The 24,171-nt window shown below is 38.3% G+C and overlaps 2 protein-coding genes across 2 annotated transcripts in view; both read right to left on the bottom strand.

The window, feature by feature from the left end:
• Nucleotides 1-24,171, bottom strand: part of LOC121238071 — an 85,768-nt gene that overhangs the window by 45,512 nt on the left and 16,085 nt on the right. Inside the window, 4 exon segments of the mRNA XM_041134932.1 lie at nucleotides 20,182-20,340; nucleotides 20,557-20,714; nucleotides 20,986-21,186; nucleotides 21,467-21,568. Coding sequence (XP_040990866.1) covers nucleotides 20,182-20,340; nucleotides 20,557-20,714; nucleotides 20,986-21,186; nucleotides 21,467-21,568 — 620 coding nt within the window.
• On the bottom strand, nucleotides 5,258-6,469 carry LOC121238030. The gene is made up of 2 exons (XM_041134914.1): nucleotides 6,008-6,469; nucleotides 5,258-5,687 (listed from the first exon to the last, which is right to left on the bottom strand). The coding sequence occupies exons 1-2, from the start codon at nucleotides 6,372-6,374 to the stop codon at nucleotides 5,653-5,655; spliced, it is 402 nt and encodes a 133-aa protein (XP_040990848.1). The 5' UTR covers nucleotides 6,375-6,469; the 3' UTR covers nucleotides 5,258-5,652.

Below are 24,171 nucleotides of genomic sequence, written 5' to 3'. Positions count from 1 at the left end.
GACATTAAGAAGTGCACGGAAGTAGTGCTCTTATGCTAGGCTTTGCATAAAAGAAATGGATTGAGGTTGATTTTATGTAAAACATGCATATTTTGCTATGCAAAACTTGAAAACACTATTTCCGATTGTAACCTCTAACTAGGTGCTTCTCATGTATATTACTTGTGTATCTGGACTTTGCCTATTTCTATGAATAAAATTTCTTGATTACCTATTAAAAAAAAAAACTTGAAAACAACCTTGGTCATTTTATCTGCATTACTCATGATCTGCATAAGAGAAAAATATTTTTGTCATGACTGGTGTAGACATGAGAAATTTTTGGTATTTTGTTCTCAGTTCTATAAAAAGAGCGAGTAAGAAATTTGAAAAATTTGTGCATGATTAGACTTGTAAAACTATGGCCTCTGTTTGGGTTGGTACCAACTTCTCTGTTTCTGGTGCACCCACTTTGGAAACAAAGTGATTTTTTTTCAAAGTGGTTTTCTGCATGGTCTTTCCTGTGTGTACACTCGGGACTCCGAGAATAATAAGGGGAAGATTTCACATTTTGTTTTCCAGTAGTTGGTTGTCGTGGTTTGCACAACACTACCACGAGGGTTAAACATGGAATTCTGCTCTGATATGATAGTGTTTCAGTTATATTATGCCAAATGACTTTTGAATATGAATATTTCTAAATTGTCACTCTGATATTTTTGATAACATATTTTGTTCTACATTTTGTTATTGGCTCATGTTTACACAATGATATATGTTTACTGCTTACTGAGTTGTAGATAACTCACCACTTATCTCCAGAATATTTTCAGATGTTTTGGATGTTTCTGCTAAGGATCAAGAATAGGAAGCGTGGGCAAGGCTATGTGAGCATAGTGGATTAAGTACAAAGAGGATACTTCGATTATTAGATAGTTTTATTCAGTAGATTTGTTTTGTTCTGTTGACTTACTATTTTTTAAGGTTGACATTTATTTTGAGTCTTTGTGGAGTCTTAAGAGTAATTATATTGGAGTTTGTTATGTAAATTTGAGATATGATTTTAAGTGTCAGGAAGTAACTCTATGGACCTCCGGATACAGGGCGTTACATTAATATAGTTTTGATTGTATTAAGAATGCTTTAGAGACTTGTTTGGTAGAGAAAAAGCCATGTGATGTTAATAGCACCATTTTTAAGGGTGAGGATGATTTCATTGGAAGTTAATTATTTTCGGAAAGTGTTTTTTGATCGGTGAACAAAATTTTATTTATCATAAGAATAACAGATAATCTTCCTCTTTCTCATATTATCCAAAATGAGTCAATCATGACACACTATCCTATTTCTGGCGCTTCTCACAGGAAGTAACCTCTTTTTATAGTTCATTTCAAAAGATTTCTCATTTTCTTTTTCTTCTTCTTCTCATTCGGTTTTCGTCCTTCATGCTATTATCATTTTTTTTTTCTCAAGTAGTGTGGGTGTATGATGTGGAGTTTACAAGTGGATGGTAAGCTGTTTGTATATTCCGTTAAGGAAAAGGGATTTTTCAGAATAACTGAGAAGGGCAAACAATTGACAAAGGCCACTTATTTCTAGAAATGGAGTTGTAGCTTAGTTGGTCAGCATAGTGGAGGCTTACATTTCAATGAGACACCAAAAGGAATTTCTCAAAACCATTCGAGAAGGAAACAGTGTCTTTTTAGTCCAACATTGGGCGACCTCTTATGGAAATTTATTGTCGCTGAAGGTGTATGGAGGAGGTGGTAGACGTAGTTTTATGGCCCTACCTGAAGGAAATGACCAACTGTCTCTTTTCCAATGTGGACTTAGGCTTGGGGTTTTCATTGGGCTTGGCCCTTCCTGCCCAAGTTTTTCGACTTCTTCTGGATCATTGTCATTGGGCCTTCATTCATTGGGGGATAGGCCTAAGAAGAATTCCTAGCCCGTGCAATAGACTAAAACTCCTCTTAACAACAGACCTTCTTCCTTTGAAAGAGGCTATTCATTTGAAAGAGGCTCTTCTTCCTCTACAGAGTCCAGCTCGTCGATGGGTGGCCCATCGCCTCCGGGTCTGACCCAGAACCAATCGACGATTGCTTTTGATCATTTCCCCATCATCATTCTGCCGGTTTTGTCGCCAGAGAATGAGATTCACAAAAAAGTGTTGCGGGATCCTTCTCTTTCGGGTGATTTTGACTAAGCTTCCCATTATGTGGTGTCTCTGTTGAGCAAGGGTGACATTAACGTTTCCCTACAAGTTCTGGGCCTTTGAATGTATCTCTTGTTTGTGGAAGGAAAGAGTAAGATTCCACTATCTTGAAAATAAGGTTACAGGCCCCTCTTTATATAGATGATAATGCTCATCTATTTTAGGGATATTTACAGCTAATCTAGAAAGGAAATCAGAACTACCTAAAACTGAAAGCTATAAAACAGGAAACTTATATCTACAGATTTGGTAACAGACTACCAAATCTCCTAAAATCATGGGATAAGAAAAACTGATCTGTTAGCTGTAGATCTCCTAGATATTAGCCCCTAATATTGCTAACAGATCCTTAAACATAAATCTCTCTATAATTCTACACTCCCCCTCAAGCTGGGCGGTAAATATTAATTAACCCCAGCTTGGAACTCAGATCATCAAACACCTTTCTCGATAGAGCCTTGGTAAGGATGTCTGCTGTCTGAAGACATGTAGGCACGTACAACATCTTGATTATTCCTTCCTCTATCTTCTCCTTTATAAAATGTCGATCAATTTCCACATGTTTTGTTCTATCATGATGAACTGGATTTTTGGCAATGCTGATTGCTGATTGATTATCATAGAACATTTTCATAGGTTCTTCATCTGAAATTTTTAATTCCTTTAGCACCCTTTTTAACCAAATTCCCTTACAAATACCGTGTGCCATTGCCCGGAATTCAGCTTCTGCACTGCTTCTTGACACCACTGACTGCTTCTTACTTCTCCAAGTGACCAAATTTCCCCACACAAAAGTGCAATATCCTGAAGTTGATCTTCGGTCTTGTACTGATCCTGCCCAATCTGCATCGCTGAACACTTCAATATCTCTTCTTTGGTTCTTCTCAAAAAATAATCCTCTACCTGGTGTTAGTTTCAGGTATCTCAGGATTCTATACACAGCTTCCATGTGTTCTTCATTTAGATTGTTCATGAACTGACTTACCATGCTAACAGCAAATCCAATGTCTGGTCGTGTGTGAGATAGGTATATTAGTTTACCTACTAATCTTTGGTATCTTCCTTTGTCCACGGGTGCACAATTTTCCTTAGCTCCTAGTTTGATAGTTGGATCCATAGGAGTATCTACCAGCTTACACCCGAGCATTCCAGTCTCTTTTAAGAGATCTACGACATATTTTCTCTGTGAGACAGAGATTCCCTTTCTTGACCTTGCAATCTCCATACCTAGGAAATATTTAAGATTCCCAAGGTCCTTGATTTCAAATTCTGCACCTAGTAAACTTTTGATGGTGCAGATTTCCTCTTCATAGTCTCCTGTTAGGATTATGTCATCCACATACACTATGAGGACAGCAAGTTTTCCTGCAGAAGAGTGTTTAACAAATAGTGTATGGTCTGTCTGACATTGAGAGTAGCCATGCTTCTTCACTACCTTTGTGAATCTTTCAAACCAAGCTCTTGGAGATTGCTTGAGCCCATATAGAGATCTCCTAAGTTTACAAACCTTGTTGCATGTAGTTTGTGTCTCAAATCCAGGGGGAATTTCCATGTACACTTCTTCAGTTAGGTCCCCATTTAGAAAGGCATTCTTGACATCTAGTTGGTGGAGAGGCCAGTCAAGGTTTGCAGCCAAGGATAATAAAACCCGAACTGTGTTTAACTTGGCTACAGGAGCAAATGTCTCCTCATAATCGATTCCATATGATTGGGTGAATCCCTTTGCAACCAGCCGTGCCTTGAACCGATTAACACTCCCATCTTCATTATATTTTACTGTGAAGATCCATTTGCAGCCTACTGGGCATTTCCCGGTTGGTAAGTCAGAGATTTCCCAAGTTCCATTTTTCTCTAGTGCATGAATTTCTTCATACACTGCTGATTTCCATTCTGGTGAGCCGAGAGCTTCTTGTATATTATTAGGAACTTGGATGTTGTCGAGGTTGGCAACAAAAGCTTTGAACTTCGGTGACAATCCTTCATATGACACAAATGTGTATATCGGATGTTTTGTGCATGATCTTACCCCTTTTCTCACAGCAATAGGAAGGCCACTATCATCATTAGTTTCAGGATTAGTGTTACCTGGTGGATCTTCACTTGGTCTAGGACTTGAGTCAGACTCTTGGGTTTGCTCAAGAGATGCTTGTTGTTCCATCTCCTTTTGGTTCTTTCTCCTCCTTGAGTAGGTAATCAATTCATCACTCTTTGTTGATTGAATAGTGTCCAAATTTTGAGGTGTGTCCAGATTTTGAGGTGGATTGTTGGCTTGATCTTGAGTAGGAGGTTCTAGGAAGTAAGAAGACTCAAGGGAGAGATTTTGAGGAGGAAGTGACTCATGATTTAGTGATGGGCAAGTTTGGTCAGAATTATGAGAGACATGAGGTGATTCTTCAATATCCCAAAGCTGATATTCTAGGATAAAATTAGTCTCCCCCTGAATATCAGATTTGGGGAAATAAGGTTGTTGCTCAAAGAAGGTGACATCCATGGAGTGATAGAATTGTTTAGTGACCAGTGAGTAGCATTTATATCCTTTTTGAGTTGGAAAGTACCCAAGGAAAATACATTTATGAGCTCTAGGATCAAGTTTGTCCCGGTGTTGTTGATGGACATGGACAAAAGCTGAACACCCGAAAACTTTGAATGGGATGGTGGAGATGAGACGAGTAGTGGGAAAGGACTGAAGGAGAATTTGACAGGGAGTCTGGAAGTTAAGAATCCGAGATGGCATCCTATTTATGAGGTATGCAGCAGTAAGGATGGCTTCACCCCAGAAATATTTTGGTACATGGGTAGAGAACATAAGAGACCGAGCCACATCAAGAAGATGCCGGTTTTTTCTTTCAGCAATACCATTTTGCTGAGGAGTGTTAATACAGGAACTTTGGTGAACAATACCATGACTCATGAGATAATCATTAAGGCTGGAATTGAAATACTCTTTGGCATTGTCAGTTTTCAGAATTTGAATTTTTGCTTAGAATTGTGTTTGGATCATGGTATTGAAGGTTTTGAAGATCTGGTTTGCCTCAGATTTTTCTTTCATGAGGAAAACCCATGTGAGTCTAGTGTGATCATCAATAAATGAAATGAACCAGCGAGAACCAGTAACATTTTTTATCCTAGAAGGGCCCCATATATCACTATGAATCATGGAAAAAGGTTGAGATGCTTTGTAGGATCTGTTAGGATAAGAATTGCGAATATGTTTAGAGAATTGACAGATCTCACATTGAAATTCATTTGGATTTTTACTATGGAATAATGAAGGAAACAACTTCTCAAGATACAAGAAATTTGGATGACCTAACCTATAGTGCCATAACATAATTGCACTATCATTATTAGACTGACTCACAGACAAAGAAACAGGACTACTGGACACTGAACAATCTGATTGATGAATTGCTCCTTGAGGAGGATCATTAACCTCTAGAAGATAGAGCCCCGAACACATCTTAGCACTGCCAATCGTCTTCCCCGAGTCCAATACCTGAAATACACACAGATTTGAGCCAAATTTAGTAACACAGTTGAGATCCCGAGTGAGTTTACTAACGGACAGTAAATTGCAATTTAATTTTGGTACAAGTAGAACGGAATCAAGAGTGATGTTCTCTGAAATTTGAATCGAGCCTGTACCAGCCACCTTTGAGAGTGAACCATCAGCTATTCGCACAGTTAAATTTTTATAGCATGGGGTGTAAGTTGAAAACATCTTCTCATCTCCAGTCATATGATCAGAAGCTCCTGAGTCTATAATCCATGGACTGAGTCTCTCCTTGTTAGCATTTAGAGCACTTAAAAAATTACCTTTTTGTGCCAGGGATCCGGTACCAACTACAGTGGGAGCTGGTGCAGGCAAGGATTGGCTGAACATTTTCTGCAAGATCTCTATTTGTTCCTTGCTGAAGGGAGTTGGTTCGGGTGGAGGTTGTTCATCCATGGAAGCAAGGTTGCCTCGTCCTTCTTTGTCATTGGCAAACCGGGAAGGCCTCCAATCTGCTGGTTTGCCATGAATCTTCCAGCAGTTGTCCTTGGTGTGACCAGGACGTCGACAATGATCACACCATGGTCGCCCTTTCTTTGGTCTGTGATCGTTGTTGTTGTTGGATGGATTCCCTCTCACCACAAGTGCTGAACTCTCAGGATTTGTCACAGAATCTTGAGATCCCATCATGATCTTCTTTCGACTTTCCTCTCTCCGAACTTCTGAAAAAGCTTCTCGGATATTTGGTAGTGGTTTGGATCCTAAAATTCTTCCTCGTACTTCATCAAGGTTTTTATTTAATCCAATCAAAAATTTGTATATTCTTTTCCGTTCAATTATTTGTCTATACCTGATTCCAGCATTCGGACAGCTCCAATTGTGCTCCTCGAATAAGTCTAGCTGCTGCCAATACCGATTGAGAGTGTTGAAGTATTGAGTCACTGTTAATTCTCCTTGGCGGAAGTCATGAAGAACACTTTCCACCTCGAATAATTCCGACGTATTCTCATTGTTAGAATATATTTCCTTGGCAGCATTCCAAATCTCCTTTGCTGTTCCATAGAGAAGAAAGTTTTCTAAATGTCATTTGTCATGGAATTAATGAGCCATGACATGACCATATTATTCTCGGCATTCCAGACTTTGAACTTTTCATCCGTCTTGTTTGGTTTGGCAGCATCTCTGGTGAGATAATCATCTTTGCCCTTTCCGCATATGAACATCATTACGGAATGGGACCATTGGAGATAGTTGTTCCCATTCAGTTTGTGTCCTGTAATGGGCATGAGGTTACTATCATTGTTGGAAGCCATGGCTTCCTGATAGGAGGTGATTTGGGAAACGGTAGCTCTTGAATCACGTTTCCCGTATTTGGTCATATGAGGGAATTAGGGTTCAGAGATTGCTTTGATACCATCTTGTTTGTGGAAGGAAAGAGTAAGATTCCACTATCTTGAAAATAAGGTTACAGGCCCCTCTTTATATAGATGATAATGCTCATCTATTTTAGGGATATTTACAGCTAATCTAGAAAGGAAATCAGAACTACCTAAAACTGAAAGCTATAAAACAGGAAACTTATATCTACAGATTTGGTAACAGACTACCAAATCTCCTAAAATCATGAGATAAGAAAAACTGATCTGTTAGCTGTAGATCTCCTAGATATTAGCCCCTAATATTGCTAACAAATCCTTAAACATAAATCTCTCTATAATTCTACAGTATCACAGATGCAGGAGACCACAATTGTGCCTCTGGTGTCTCATAGTTCCAAGTGCATCGAAGTTGACCTTCCCCCTGTAAGTCTTGCTCTTTATCTACCTTCTTCTTTTAGTGATATCCCCATAATCACTGCCAGGCCCTTGTCTGTGGATGTCCCTTTGGAGGATATTATGTTATCGGGTTGTAGGGAGTTTATGTGCTCTATTTTTCCAAATGCTATGGTAGCTAACAGTGTTGTCTCTGGGAAACTTCAGCTAGTCCATGGGGAAGAAGTTGGTGTCGAGAGTGGTCTAGGGTTATGTGGGGAGAAGTCAGTGTCTTTATGCACATTGTCCGAGTCTGAGGTGGTGGGTCGTAATCTTCAAATGGTGTATAGGGACGATGAGCTAGATCCAGTGTCATTATGCACCTTGTCTCCTTTGCCAGGCACGGGTGGACTACCTTCGGACTGGGTGATTCAAAAAGTGAAGGAAATTTGGGGCATTACTCATTGCTATTGAGGCGGATTGTACTCTATTCTTTAAATCTGCTTTTAGAAAAAATAGAGAGCTTAAGCGTCTCACTTGTTTGATTAATTATGATGGCCGGGAGGGGAGTACTAGTAGAGGAATATTTAAGGGAAATGTTGTTTCTTCCCATATAGCCTAAAATCCTTTCTTGGAATATTCGGGATCTTAATGATCCCAATAAGTGTCTTCGGGTTAAGAATCTTTTACGTCATTGGAAATTGGATATTGTTTCTTTGCAGGAAACTAAGCTTGAGTTCATTGGTCAAAGCATCATGTTTAGTCTTTGGGGCTGTCCGTTTGTGGGTTGGGTATACCTTGCTTCCAATGGAGCGTCCCGGGGGTATTCTTATTATGTGGGATATGAGGGTGGTTGAGTCTATTGAGGAGTGTATTCAAAACTATATTGGCTTGCTTTTTTAAGAATGTGGTGGATGGCTTTAGTTGGGTTTTTGTTGGTGTACGGGCAAAATGTGGAGAGTAATATAACGGATTTATGGGATGAGCTTGATGGCTTGAGCAGTTGGTGTAACTTACCTTGGTGTATTGGTGGTGATTTTAATATCACTCGGTTCCCTAGTGAAAGATCGGGAAAAGTCCGGCAAAGTCTTGCAATGAATGAGTTTTCTGAATTTATCTTCGATATGGATTTGGTGGATCCACCACTTGTCAGTGGTATGCACACTTGGTCCAATAATCGGGCTTAGTTCCCATTTGGACAGATTTTTGGTGTCTCCCTCATGGGAGGCTCACTACTCTACTTTGCTCCAAAAGGGATTCGCTAGAGTTTGTTAGATTGGCTAGAGTTTGTTCGGACCATTCCCTATCGTATTGGATTGTGGGGGCATTCATGAGGGTAATGGGTATTTCAAGTTTGAAAATATGTGGCTAAAAGTTGAAGGTTTGGTGGAGAAAGTAAGGTTGTGGTGGTCCTCGCATCTCTTAGAGGGCTCATGAAGTTTTATTTTGGCCGGAAAACTCAAAGCATTGAAGAGGGATTTGAAGATGCAAAAGCATGTCTTTGGACATACTGATAACAAAAAACGGTCCCCTTTTTAGGATTTACAGGTTTTGGAGGGTAGGGAGGTGAGCGCTCCTGTTTTTGAAGAGGAATCTTGCAGGAAACTATCCATCAATACTGAGCTTGAAAAGGTGCTTTTAATGGAAGAAATCTCATGGAGACAGAAATCGCTAGCCCTTTGGTTGAAAGAAGGGGATTAATGTACTAAATTCTTACATCGGGTGGCTAATTCTCATCGTAGGAATAATGCCATTGAGATGCTTCAGGCTGATGGACGAGTTTGCTCAAATCAAGATGCTATTAAGAGTCATATTGTCAATTTCTATGAAGATCTTCAGAAGGAGAAAAATTCCCTTGGAGACCCAAGCTTGATGGCTTGCCCTTCGAGACTATCGATCAATCAAGTTCTATTTGGTTGGAGAGACCTTTTGAGGCGGATGAGGTTTTTGAGGTGATTCGTGGGATGGCTAAGGATAAAGCCTCAGGTCCAGATGGGTTCTTTATGGCTTTCTACAATGATTGTTAGGTGTGGTTGGTGAGTATAATATGAAGCTTTTTCATGAACTTGATTTCTTTGGAAACATAGAAAAAAGTCTTCATGCAACGATTTGTTGCCTTTATCCCTAAGAGAGTTGGGGCAATGGAGGTGAAGGATTTTCGACCCATTGGTCTTGTTAATGAAGTGTAGAAGATACTCTCAAAGGTTCTTGCCAACCGTATGAGTACCATTATGAGTAGCATAATATCAAAACACCATAATGCTTTTGTGCAAGGAAGACAAATTTTGGATTCGGTTCTTATTGCCAATGAATGTCTAGATAGTAGAATAAAGGTGGGAATACATGGGATCCTTTGCAAATTAGATATGGAAAAGACATGATCATGTTAACTGGGATTTTTTGTGTTACTTACTTGGGAGGTCAAGTTTTGGGGAAAGATGGATTTCATGGATTAGGCATTGTATTTCTACTATCCGTTCTACGGTTTTGGTGAATGGTGCACCAAATGAGTTTTTTAATAGCTCTAGGGGTTTAAGACAAGGGGGCCCTAAAAAATTTTCATCTTACTTATCAAAAAAAAAAAAAGACAAGGGGGCCTTCTCTCCCTTTTCTATATGTCATTGTTATGGATGCACTCAGTCGTATGTTGGGAGCATCTATTAATGGAGGTTTTCTTTCTAGTTTTTCAATGGGAGGTGTTAATATTTCTCACCTTCTCTTTGTTGATGATACTTTACTTTTTTGTGAGCCGGACCATGGTAATATACAATGTTTGAGGGCTCTATTGCTTTGTTTTGAAATTGTTTCGAGCCTGAAGGTGAATCTTTCAAAGTCTAAAATGATTCCTGTGGGTCCAAAATTAATGTTTAGGGATTGGCAAACATTTTGGGCTGCAAGGTTTATTTGCTTCCCTTGAAATATCTTGGTCTTCCGTTGGGAGCTGCTGTTAAGGCGAAATCTATTTGGGAGGGTGTGTTAAAAAGAATGATCGTACATGAATTTCTTATATCTTTAGATAGCCATGCATAGGTGTGGTTCTTGTATATGTCCCATGTACTTGCCTTTGCTTATTTCTAAAAAAGTTTTCTATTTACTGATCAAAAAGATTTTCCAAGGGTGGTCGTTTGACTTTAATGAAAAGTAGTTCTTCCAATTTGCCAACATACTCTCTTTGTTTCCCTTTCTAGTAAGAGTGGCCAATGGGTTTCAAAAACTTAAGAGAGATTTATTTTTTCTTTTTTTTGGTTTTTTTTTTTTTTAGGGGGGGGGGGGGGGGTGGGGAATTGGTGATGAGTTTTTAAGTGAATTGGTAGAGCATTTGCTAAACTCAAGTGGTTTGGGCATCAAAAATTTGATTCTTTTTTCTTTATTAGCACCGGGCGTCCGGGAACAGTGTCCTGACTAATCTCAGGGGTGAACAAGCCCTCGGCAAGGAGTTTTCTCAAAGTGCACCTCGGGTAATTCAAAGAAAAAATCCCCTACTCAGATGGCCCCTAGAGATTGTTTGCCGTAACATACGGGTCCAAATTTAGGGCATAAAATTAGTATTCTTTTTATTTTATTTTATTTTTTATTATTTTAGGAAATATGCTATCAGATAAATTAAAACAATGATTCTTTCCCTATCAAAATCTTTGCATGGTCATCCATTATGTTCCCATATTGGAATGGGTTTCTAGTTTGAAAATAAACTCCAACTCAAACTCTTCAAAAATCCTCTCTGTGTTCGTATCCTCGTAGGAATAATTTCCTAAGTGTAGCCAACTTCAAACACTAGCATACCTCTTGAGGACTCACACCACTCCCCTCCTCATCGTCTATAAATCCCACGAAACCCTCTAAGTTAAACACACAAAAATACCTGGAGGAAGAACTCACTTTCGCATAAGCTTAATACCCTGCCTAGCCACCGCCGACCACCCTAGGACGTCGGAGCACCACCCATGGTGCCAGAAACTGCCGGCCAACCTAGTCCCATCGCACCCACTCCCTCAGGTAAGCCACTGCCGTCACACTCACCCTTACTCCCTCTCGGTTATTTGAGTTTTCAATTCCATTTCTCTAAAACTCTCTCTTTCTCCCTCTCTCGGTGTCGCACCACCATAAGGACCTCCCAGTTGCGCCGCCGGTCACTCCCAGCAACCCTTGAGCCGCCGCGCATCAGCTTTTTCCTCTCGGTGAGTTGCCCCTTCCGTCGCACGTTGCTTCTCTCAGGAGCCTGTCTTTTCTCAGCACTTAGGAATTTTACATTACTGAACTTAAAAGTGGGCCATGGGCCTTAAGCCATTCGGCCAGGAGCCTTATAAACTCTAAGAGGGCTTAATTTCTACATGGGCCATGTTATATGCTGGACCCAAATTTTAATGGTCTCCAGAAACTAGTATATTATTTAAGTAGACTGTTTCCTAATGTGCGCTTAATAATATTGTCACATAAACTGTTTTTATGATTTTTAAATTACCAAAGTTTTATTTGAATCTATTTGTAACCCCTAAACTAGTTTTTCAGAAAATGCTTAAGGAAGTGAAACTTATAACACTGGGTATTAATACATGGTGGGCCTATAGTATTATTAAACCTAGGTTGTGAAATCATTACATTGTTATTTTATAAAATACATAATATGTGGATATTTCCTACTAAATTATATTTAAAGGACTAGATATGATATTATTGTTTTAGTAGCCATATAATAGTGATATTAGTAATTAATGAATTCAGTATATAGCTAGATATTTTATTAGATTTAAAGTTTATAATATGTGCTCAAGTGGGAAGGATGCAAGGACACTTTTTCTAGAAAATTAGTAACGTCGAGTACCTCATATAGGTAACGCGCTACCACTTGGAAATCAAGAAGCAACGCTAAGAGGTAAAGAGTATGATCATATAAATGCATGCGTACTGTGAATATTATTGTTATGTATGAAAATATGATGTGCTTATGATGGTTATCTACGCTACGCTAAGAGACAAGTCAAGGTTGGATTCCTTTCATGATCTTTGATAAAATATGAGATTATGCTTGAATGAATGAATTTGTTGTTTGATGGATTGAATGTTACTAAAATCATATGGAAGCCATGAGATGTTCATGCAGTAATTCAAGTCAAGTATGCCATGTAATAGAATAGCCAGATTATGTAAGCTGTCATAAAATGTTCAGATCATGTTATGTCATGTCATGTTATGCTATGCCATGTACAAGACAATGCCATGTTAAGTTATGTCATGTACAAGAATATGCCATGTTATGTTATGTCATGAACAAGAATATGCCACGTTAGAAAAGTTCATGAAGCCTAATAAATTCTCATGCATTAAGAAAGATCTACAGTTTTAAGACAATGCCACGGACTCGAGCGTGTTTCACTCCATGTTACGCCAGATAAGTGAAACACGGACTCAAGCGTGTTTCACTCCATGTTATGCAAGTTAAGTGAAACACGGACTCAAACGTGTTTCACTTCATGTTATGCAAGTTTGGTGAAACACAGACTCAACCGTGTTTCACTCCATGTTAAGACAAGATAAATAAGTTATTATGCATTCACAATACATGTTTGCCATAATTATGTATGCTTCTGCTCATGTTAATGATGACTATATGTGCTATATGAATCTATGACGATATATGTATGTATGTAAAATTTTTCAAAAAGTTATGTTACGTGTAGGATTGTGAATCTGTGATGTTGTATGTATGTTGTGAAGAGTCTTCAGAAATTAAGTACATGCTAGGCTAAATTATATTTTACGGTATGATGTGCTACTTACTAAGTATTCAACTCATTTTTGTTTGTCTTCCTGTTTTCTTCTATGTCTAATTCTCACAGATGGTGATTATGATGACGCAAAGCTGGATGGCTAGGAGTAGATCTAGTACAAAGACTTAGGAAGGAATAAGTGATATTCACACAAGAATTAGATTTCTTTTATGTCATTCATAGGATTAGTTATGTTCTTTTACTTTACGTTCAGTTTTTGAAACAATTATGTTCAATTCAGTTTTAATATTTTGATGCTTTTCAATAAATGAGGTATTTCAAGATATGAAGCTCTTTACCGGGCATTATGTTATGAATGATAGTAATATCTCTATCCTACGGGAAGGGGGTGTTACATTTGGACCAAGTGGGATTCGAAGCTTGGACCTTGGAGGGAGCATACCACCAAAACTAAGGCCTTTACCACTTGAGCCAAACCCTATGGGTTAAAAATTTTATTCATTTTAATCAAGCATTAATTAGTAAATGGCTATGGCTTTATGCAACGAATGGCAAGGCATTATGGAGATTGGTTATAAATAACATGTATGGTAGATAGAGAGGTGATTGGTGTTCAAAGAAGGTAACAGGCCTTTTGATGTAAGGTTGTGGAAACATATCAGGAGGAGGTGGGATTCTTTGTCAAAATTTATTAGAGTTGTGGTCAACGATGGTTTTAAGGCTAGTTTTTGGCATGATGTGAGGTGTGAGGAGCGACCTTTGAACATATCTTACCCAGAGTGGTATAATATTTCTCATCATAAGGATGCATGGGTGGAAGGGAACATGCAAACCCAAAATGAAAATATTCATTGGGATATCCATTTTACAAGACCTGTGTAAGATTGGGAGGAGGATTTGGTTTCCTCTTTTTTGAGATCTACAATTTCAAAATATGACAAGGAGGTATGGAGAGTATACACTGGGTCTCATCCAAGAGACTCAATTTTGAAGTCATATTATAAGGTTTTGAATTACCTATGGGTTCTCATTTCCTTGGAAGAGCATTTGGAGAGTGAAGACCCCTTTGAGAGTGGCTTTTTCTCTATGGACGGCGGCATTGGGAAAGATTTTGACATTGGAAAACCTAAGGAAGCAAAATGTCAATGTTGTGAATTGACATTGTATTTCTAAGAAGACAAGAATCCATTGATCATCTTCTTCTTCATTGTGAAGTAGCGAGGGCCTTATGGTGTTTGCTATTCAAGGGGTTTGGTGTTGATTGGATTATGCCTAGATGGGGGAGAGAGTTGTTGTTGAACTGGGGAGGACAACAGGGCCAGGATATTGTTTTGCTAGTATGGAGGTTGGCTCCTTTATGCTTGATGTTGTGTATTTGGAGAGGAGAGCAGAATGCATGGATATTTGAAGGTAACAAAGTTTCCATAGTAGAGCTGATAAAGATAGTCCTCAACTCCCTTTATACATGTACAGCGACTCATTATACTTCATTTTCTTCTAACTTTTCATAATTTTCTAATTGCTTTAATCTTTTTATTCTTGATAGGGGTTTCTTTTTATACTTCATGTGTACGAGTATAGCCCTTTGTGCTTTTTAATAAGACAGACTACAATACTTATTACAAAATTATAGCTGACTAGGATGGTTTGTTGTTGCACTCCATATTCTTATAATGGAAAGTTGGTACATGCATCTGTTTGAAAGTTTCCAAATTTATCCAGTCAACTCTCCCTGGATTATAGGAGAAATTTCTGTAATTACGTAAATATTCTTAGGAGAATTTCTTAGGAGATATTCTAGGAGATTTGTTAGCAATTGTAATTCTTTCCTTTTGTTATTCTTTCCTTTATTATTCTTTCCTTTTAGCTTATCCTTGTAGTCTAAAAGACATACGGATTGTACCTTATTTTTGTTAATAAGAAATATTATTCCAATTCTTCTCCACTTATAGAGGGTATTAGGAGCCTGGTTTTCTTTTCCTTTCGGCAGTCATAGCCTCTAAACCTAGGCCTTATTGCCTTAACCTTGTTCAGCCCCCATTATGTCTGAAATTTCCGAAACTTCCACCATGGCCAGACCTGAACCTGTGGTCAACACCAAAACTGAAACCAAAGTAGCCCATACCGAACCCCATTCAGTCCAAATCACAAATATCCGTCTCAATGAAGCCAACTTCTTAAGATGATCTCAGTCAGTTCGAATGTATATCCGTGGGAGAGGTAAGATTGGGTATGTTACTGGTGAAACCAAGGCCCCTAACAGAGCAGACCCGTCATATGCTGTATAGGATGCTGAAAATTCCATGATTATGGCTTGGCTTGTGAATGCAATGGATGAAGATATTAGCGCTAATTACATGTGCTATCCTACTGCAAAAGAACTCTGGGATAATGTTAGTCAGATGTATTCTGACCTTAAAAATTATTCTCAGATTTATGAATTGCAGCAAAAAATCGGAAAGACCCAACAAGGGGAAGACAGTGTGACTAAGTATTTTAATGTCCTTAAGGGACTGTGGCAGGACTTGGATCTATTCAATGATTATGAATGGAAGAGCACTGATGATTGCAACTACAACAAGAAGATGGTAGAAAATGCAAGAATTTTTAAATTATTGGCTGGACTCGGCTTTGGTTGCTGCTAATCCTACTGTTTTGGCTGCTACTAATGCCTCTGTACAGCAGTCATACCCCAATCAAAAATCTCGAGTATGGTGTGACTATTGTAATAAGCCTCGAGTATGGTGTGACTATTGTAATAAGCCACACCATACTCAAGAAACCTGCTGGAAACTATATGGAAAACCAGCAAATTGGAAGAGCAGCAAACCTGGACCTGGAAACAGCCCAGTGATTCCTAGAGCAAATGAAGCCCAAACCAATGTTCTAAGTTCAGAGCAAATGGACCAACTTCTTCAACCGCTGAAATCCAGTCCGATATCTAGTACTTATATTGGTTCCTTGGCCCAAACAGGTAACATGCCGAGTGCCCATTCTAGTTCTTTAGCCTTTGCACCATGGATTATTGATTTAGGTGCATCCGACCATATGACCAATATATGTCAATTGTTTCAATCTTATTATCCTTGTCCGGGTAATAAAAAGATTAGGATTGCAGATGGGAGTTTTTCATCCATTGCAGGAACAGGTTCAATTAGAATTTCGGGAAAATAGAATTAAAATTTGTCCTTCATGTTCCTAAACTTACTTGCAATCTTCTGTTTATTAGTAGATTATCCCGTGATTCTAACTGTCCTATCATATTCTTTGATTCTCACTGTGAATTTCAGGACCAGAGCTCGGGGCGATGATTGTCAGTGCTAGGATAATCGATGGCCTTTATTATTTTGATGATACCCTATTCAGCAATAAACAAGCTCAGGACTTGAGTGGTAGTACCAATTCAATCCCTATGCATGAACAAATAATGCTTTGGCATCTTAGATTAGGGCATCGTAGTTTTTCTTATTTAAAATATTTGCTGCCTAGTCTGTTTAAAAATTTGGATCGTACGTCTCTTCATTGTGACGTTTGTCATTTATCAAAAAGTCATCGAGTTCCTTATAATTCAAAAGGCTACCGTGCATCAAAACCTTTTTAGTTGATTCATAGTGATGTTTGGGGTCCCTCTAAGGTTACTACCTTATCTGGAAAAAAAATGGTTTCTGACTTTTATAGATGATCATACTCGGATTTGTTGGGTATATTTGATGAATGGAAAATCTGAAGTTGAAATATTATTCAAGAATTTTTATAGTATGATCGAAAATCAATTTCATACAAAAATAAGCATAATTCGTACGGATAATGGTACAAAATATTTCAACCAAGTTTTGGGAATTTTTTTGAAAGAGAGGGATTCAACATCAATCCACCTGCCGTGACACCCCACAACAAAATGGCATCGCTGAAAGAAAAAATCATCATTTACTTGAGGTTGCACAGGCTATAATGTTTTCTATGCATATTCCAAAATACTTGTGGGGGGATGCTATTCTAACTGCTTGTTACCTTATCAATAGAATGCTTACCCGTGTAATACAATATATCACTCTTTTGGCATGCCTAAAAAAATCATTTCTTGATAATAGGATAATTTCTGATCTGCCTCTAAAAGTATTTGGATGACTGTTTTTGTTCATATTCCAGCTCATCTTAGATCTAAACTTGATCCTAGGGCTGAAAAATGTGTGTTTCTTGGATATGCTCCCAATAAGAGAGGGTACAAATGTTTGAATCCAAAAACAAAAAAAAATTCACATCAATATGGATGTCGTTTTTGTTGAAAATCAGTCTTACTTTAACCAAACTTATCTTCAGGTGGAGAAAGAGAGTAGTGAAGATCCTTTTTGGCAAACTTCTATACCAATGCCTAATGTTTTCCTTGACATTGACATCCCGGTACAAAACATTCAAGGAACTAAAATTTTAAATAGTGAAAAAAATGGAAATCCCAATCTGCCTGTACAAAGCATAAGGGAATCACAAATAGTGGAAGAATTGCTACAGAATAATCCCTCTTCTGAGCTTCGTATTTATACTAGAGGCAGGTATCGTTCTAATACTAAGGATCATCCCACAATTCCAGAGCAGAATCAATCATCACCTCCAAAAAATGGTCATTTGGAAATCCCAGGTAATCCTTCTACTACACTTCCAGTTGATCAATCTACTGACCTTGATGTACCTATAGCCATTAGGAAAGGAGTTAAAACCTGTACCACACACCCCTTTGCCAAATATTTATCATATCACAGACTCTCTCATAATCATAAGGCCCTTACATCCAATATATCTCACCTATTTGTTCCAAGGGCCATTCAGGAAGCTATGGATCATCTGGATTGGAAGTTAGCAGTTCTTGAAGAGTTGAATGCACTACAGAACAATGGTACTTGGGAAATTATTGATTTACCAAAGGAAAAGAAAACTGTAGGATGCAAATGGGTGTTTACAGTTAAATGCAAGGTTGTTGGCAGTATAGAGAGATAGAAGGCAAGACTCGTTGCAAAAGGGTTTACACAAACATACAGAATTGACTATCAAGAAACTTTTTCTCCAGTGGCCAAGATAAACTCAATCCGAATGTTACTCTCCTTAGCTACATTCTAACTGGCCCTTACACCAGTTGGATGTAAATAATGCTTTTTTAAATGGAGATCTAGAGGATGAAGTGTTTATGGAATTACCACCTGGTTTTGAAGGTAATCTTGGCAGAGATAAGGTGTGTAAATTGAAAAAATAATTGTATGGGCTTAAGCAATCTCCGAGAACTTGGTTTGAATGCTTTGGGAAGGTTGTAAAGGGTCATGGTTACTGCCAAGGTCAAGTTGATCACACCATGTTCTATAAGCACTCAAGTGAAGGAAGGTTGCTTTCTAATTGTCTATATTGACGATATTATTTTGACAGGTAATGACAGCACGGAACTTGAGAAATAAAAACAGATGCTTGAGAATGAATTTGAGATTAAAGACTTGGGTGACTTGAAGTATTTTCTCGGTATGGAATTTGCAAGGTCAAGAAAAGGTATTTTTGTTTCACAAAGAAAATATGTGCTTGACTTGCTTGGAGAAATAGGTTTACTAGGGTGTAAAGCAGCTGAGACACCTACAGAACCTAATCTTAAACTACAACCTGCCAAGCCTGAAGAAGTAACCAATAGAGACCAGTACCAAAGATTGGTTGGAAGGCTACTTTATCTATTGCATACACATCCTGACATAGCCTTTGCTATCAGTATGGTAAGCCAATTCATGCACTCACTAGGGCCTGACCACTTTGATGCAGTTTATAGAATCCTGAGATATTTAAAGGGAACTCCAGGAAAAGGTCTATTGTTTGAAGACCATAAACATCTACAAGTAGAGGTAACACTGATGCAGATTGGGCTTGGAGTATAACCAATAGAAGATCAACTTCTGGTTATTGAGCCTTTGTTGTGGAGATTTGGTTACATGGCACAGCAAAAAACAAAATGTGGTAGCTAGGAGTAGTATAAAGGCAGAATTTAGAGCAGTTGCTCATGGAATTTGTGAAGTGTTGTGGATTAAAAAATTATTGGAAGAATTGAAAGTCACTAATCCACTACCTATGAAACTGTATTGCGATAAGAAATCTGCCATAGCCATTGGTCACAATCCAGTGCTTCATGATAGAACAAAAGATGTTGAGGTCGACAAGCATTTTATAAAGGAGAAGTTGGACAGTGGACTGATTTGTTTACCCTATATCTCTACTATTGAACAAGTAGCATATATACTTGCAAAAGGACTATCAAACAAGCAATTTGAAAATTTGATCGGCAAGCTGGCTATGGAAGACATCTTCAAACCAGTTTGAGGGGGAGTGTTGGAAAGTTTCCAAATTTATCCAGTCAACTCTCCCTGGATTATAGGAGAAATTTCCGTAATTATGTAAATATTTTAGGTGAATTTCTTAGGAGATATTCTAGGAGATTTGTTAGCAATTGTCATTCTTTCCTTTTGTTATTATTTCCTTTATTATTCTTTCCTTTTAGCTCATCCTTGTAGTATATAAGACATACGGATTGTACCTTATTTTTGTTAATAAGAAATACTATTCCAATTCTTCTCCACTTCTAGAGATTCCAATGATCCTTTTTTTTTTTTTTTGACAAGTCTAGAGCATCCAATGATCTTAAACCCATGATCTCACCTTCCGTCCCACTTTTTATGGAGGAAGGAAGTACAATTCAAGCTGGGCTCATTGGCTTATTTTTGTTCAACTTGATGTCTTTGCATATTACCTTTTCCTAATCACATGAAAAACTACAAAGACCATCGAACCTTAAGCAGGTGTGCATATGCACGTACTTTTATTTTATTTGTAAAACAGAATAAAAGGTACAAACATAATAGAAATAGAAATGAGGCAATTTAGCCAACTTTGATGCAGCATTGTATCACGGATAGCAGGTGAAATATGCAAGGCATTCATGGCAGTTGCAATCAATAAAATGTAAAACAAAATGCCAGGGGAAACTAATTCACATACCTCCATAAAAGAAGTACTTTGGAATCAAGATCTTTCTCAATTTCTCTAATTTCCTCATTATTACCATTTGACATATGTTGCAGTGAAACAGCATACAACTGAACGTAACGCCGACGAAGATGACAGAGATGCTGAATTCGGTCCCAAGAGAATCGGTAACTGAATTGGGGAAGCAGGTGTAAGTCAGATTCAACTATAGAAATGAATTATTCAGACCAGAAAGCATTTTGAAGCACAAGGTACAGCCCAACTATAGATGTTGAAAACACTCACCATATCTACCCGATCTTCCAAATTATTGAATATTTTCTTTCTACGTATAAGTTTCCTCATTTTGGATTAACGGATATATTTACACTATAACACATAAATTACCACATTTTCTTCTGCTGCAGGCCAGCTTGAGCAGCATACCGCCACCACAAACGAGGAGCCTCTGAAACTGGCACTACAGGTCGTAAGTGAGAAACTTCAACATAGGTCTTGTATCTTGACACGGTCTCCAATAGTTTTATCCAATCATGATACTGTGACTGTGTGAAAGCACCAAGAAAAAAGTTGATTAAGAAACTCCATTTGCATGCTGAAAAAGTAATGCAAAAAAGAAAAAACTAAACTTCATCTTTCTCTCAGAAAATTTAAATAGAAAAAAAAAAGGAACAAGTAGAAAAGATAGAGAGAGGAAGAGGACCATTACGGTCCAGAAGTTTTTTAATCCCACAAATCTAACCTAAGGAACATCTTAGAACTGAAAATGCAACTAGTAAAAAAACCAACATAACAGTTTAAGGCAATATGTCACACCTCTGTAACTGTTAAAGAGACATCAGTCAGGACAAGAGAAGCCTTCTCGAAGGGAACCTCCAGATCATTTCTTTCTTGCTTCCCAAGGCGATGATATCTCAAGACTCCATTGATAGGTGATACCAAGTAGTTACGATTTATAGCCCACTTAGACACCATTCCATGGTCAGCAGCAGGTTCTTTTATTCCATCTTCAAATATCTGGTATAACACATGGGGATAATGTTCAGGATTTCTTGTCTTTAATTTATTGCTTTTAGAACGTATTTGGGTGTTCTTATGTATACTTCTTGTGTACAAGGGCTATGCCTATTTCATTCATATATACAATATCTATCTTTTACTGATCAAAAAAAAAAATCTGGTATAACATCAACAAAATAGTACCAAGTGTCTGACATTCTTTTACCATGTACCAAAAGCAAATGCAATTAACAACCCAAGTACACACACTAATATTTCCATAGTATTGCGAGCAAACCTCAATCCATTCATTCGGGCTGAGATCCTCCCATCTCTTATCTATTTCCCATGGAAGGCTATTAGAATCATGATACATAGCAAGTCTCTCAAGGTGCAATGACTGTAACAAGAAAATATATCCATTAGCCAAATTACTTTTGTATTCATTGATATATACACACTACAAAACATTAACCATATATAAAGTTTCCTTGCATAATTTCACGAAATTAGTTCCTTAATTACAGACATAAATGCAAAGCTTAAATCACAATTCATGTGATAAAGGTGCTTCTGGATCCCCAAAGTAGAAGTTCCTAGGGGGAATTCGATCTAAAATATCAACGAAAACACCCATGACATATATCATGTTCTTTTAGAGATATATTATATACATGCATCATGTTACAACAATATCCATGATCCACAATAAAAAAACATCAGTAACTGAAGTCAAAGAATTTTCTCACCTCAGCAAGCGACAATGCCCAATATACTTAACAAACAATAAGATTTAAAGGGAGGGCACCCATACATAATTGAACCCATTAACTCACCCTCTACTTGTCACTTAATCTGAGGTGAAGATGCCTTTTGGTCTCTAAAGGGTTGAATTCATGACCCCACCCTCTACTTGTTACTTTTTTTTGACAATTAATAAAGTTTTTTTATCTTCAAAATTAGGCATAGCCCAAGTACACAGGTGGTATACAAGAAAGATATACCTAATTACAACCTACGAACAAAAAAAAGACGCATACAAGTCATTAAAATTACCCCCATCTAATACAATAGTCTTAGCCCAAAGTAACAAAGTTTGGAAAAATGAGTCTCTAATCCCCTCCAATGAGCGTTCACTATTTTCAAAACATTTTCCATTCCTTTTTTTGGTAAGTAAAACATCTTCCATTCCTCTCATTCCATATACACCACATAAGACATAAGGGCACCATCTTCCAAACATCCGCTAGTTGACGATTTTCCCGTGTTCCGCTCCAACAACAAAAGGTCCACCACCTTCTTGGGCATCACCCAAGCAACGTCTAGCCTTAAGAAGATTTCATCCCATAGAACCTTTGCCACATCACAATGGAGAAAAAGATGGTCCGTCGATTCGCCATTCCTTTTGCAAATGAAGAACCAATCCATTATGAAGAAACCACGCTCCCTCAACTTGTCTATGGTCAGAATTTTCCCGTGAGAGGCCAGCCAACCGAAGAAATCAACTTTTGGGGGCGCTTTCACCCTCCAAATTCAGTGCATACAAGGTGCTGTAGAAATCAGAAATGTCTCCCACTTCCCAGTCATGAACTGCTCTGGTAAATGACACATTCCACTGCAGCTGGCCATTTGAAGTGTCCATGTAATCAGCAATAGAGGCTTCCTTATGCAATGCAATTCTGAAAAGAGAAGGAAAAGCCTCCTTTAAAGCAGCGTTGCCACACCAAACATCAACCCAGAATCTGACCCTAGTTCCATGCCCCACCACAAATCTGAAATTACGAATGAAATCCTCCCAGCCCTATCTAATAAATTTCCATACTCCCACACCATGCAATCCTCACCCTTCATTAGAGATCTCGCCTCCCCAAGTACTTCCGAATTTGGCATCAATTACAGTCCTCCATAAAGCCTTGCTTTCTTGATGGTACCGCCACAACCATTTCCCAAGTAAGGCCTTATTGAAAATACTTAGCTTTCTAATCCTCAAACCTCCACAAGGTAGGGGAGTGCAAATCTTGTCCCATTTAATCAAGTGGAACTTTTTCTCATCCCCCAATCCGCCCCACAAGAAAGCACCGAAGATTCTTTACATCCTATTAGCCACACCAGCTGGAATCGGGAATAATGAAAGGAAGTACGTAGGGAGGTTAGATAACAAGCTCTTAATAAGAGTGATTCTTCCCCCTTTAGATGGATACATTCTTTTCCAACCAGCCAATCTATTCTCAATTTTTTTGATAACATCATCCCATATTACTTTGGATTTATGAGGGGGGCCCAATGGAAGACCGAGGTACTTCATAGGCAAAGAAGAAACCTTACAGCCCAAGATTTTAGCCAAGTCTCCAATATGGTTTACCAAGCCAACTGGTACCAATTCAGATTTACACAAATTCACCTTGAGGCCGGAAGTAGCTTCAAAACAAAGCAAGAGAGCTCTCAATGAACGGATTTGACTAGGATCTGGCTCACAAAGAGTTAAAGTATCGTCAGCAAAGAGAAGATGAGATACATTGACGCTCCCATAGGAAGTACCGCCCACTGAAAATCCAGACAAAAAAGACCCATTCACCTTTGCCTTCAGCATTCTGCTCAATACATCCATGACTAAGACAGAGAGAAGAGGAGATAAAATATCTCCTTGTCTCAATCCGCGAGAGCTGTTGAAAGAACCCTCGGGAGTGCCATTAACCAACACTGAGAATCTAGCAAATACAAGACCTATGTCTTAACAGATTTTTGTAATTTTAAAAAACAAAAAAGTACAAGTGTGCTTTTTGCTTTTTTGAACCTCAAGCTCATGCAAAAAGTGTGCTTAAAGCACTTCAGCCTTGGCGCTTTGCTTTTGGTAAGTGTAGCACTTCTGTCTTGGCGCTTTGTGCTTAAATGTGCTTTAAGCAACTTTTACTGACACTGGTTCCAATATAGTTCCTTGAAAGCACCAATATCAGCCTTCACTACTTAAGTAAATTCCTAACCTTCAATCCTTTATCCCGCTCG

This window comes from Juglans microcarpa x Juglans regia, chromosome 1D (assembly GCF_004785595.1).
Source record: "Juglans microcarpa x Juglans regia isolate MS1-56 chromosome 1D, Jm3101_v1.0, whole genome shotgun sequence".
Classification (NCBI taxonomy): Eukaryota; Viridiplantae; Streptophyta; class Magnoliopsida; order Fagales; family Juglandaceae; genus Juglans; species Juglans microcarpa x Juglans regia.
The sequence above is the reverse complement of the archived record's forward strand: the minus strand, read 5'-3'. Positions and strand labels throughout refer to the sequence as shown.

Coding starts and splice junctions, on each gene's coding strand:
- LOC121238030 (XM_041134914.1), bottom strand. CDS start 6,374: ATGATGGGATCTCAAGATTCTGTGACAAATCCTGAGAGTTCAGCACTT. Junction 5,688..6,007: donor CGGATCCCTGGCACAAAAAG/GTAATTTTTTAA, acceptor TGTGTATTTCAG/GTATTGGACTCGGGGAAGAC.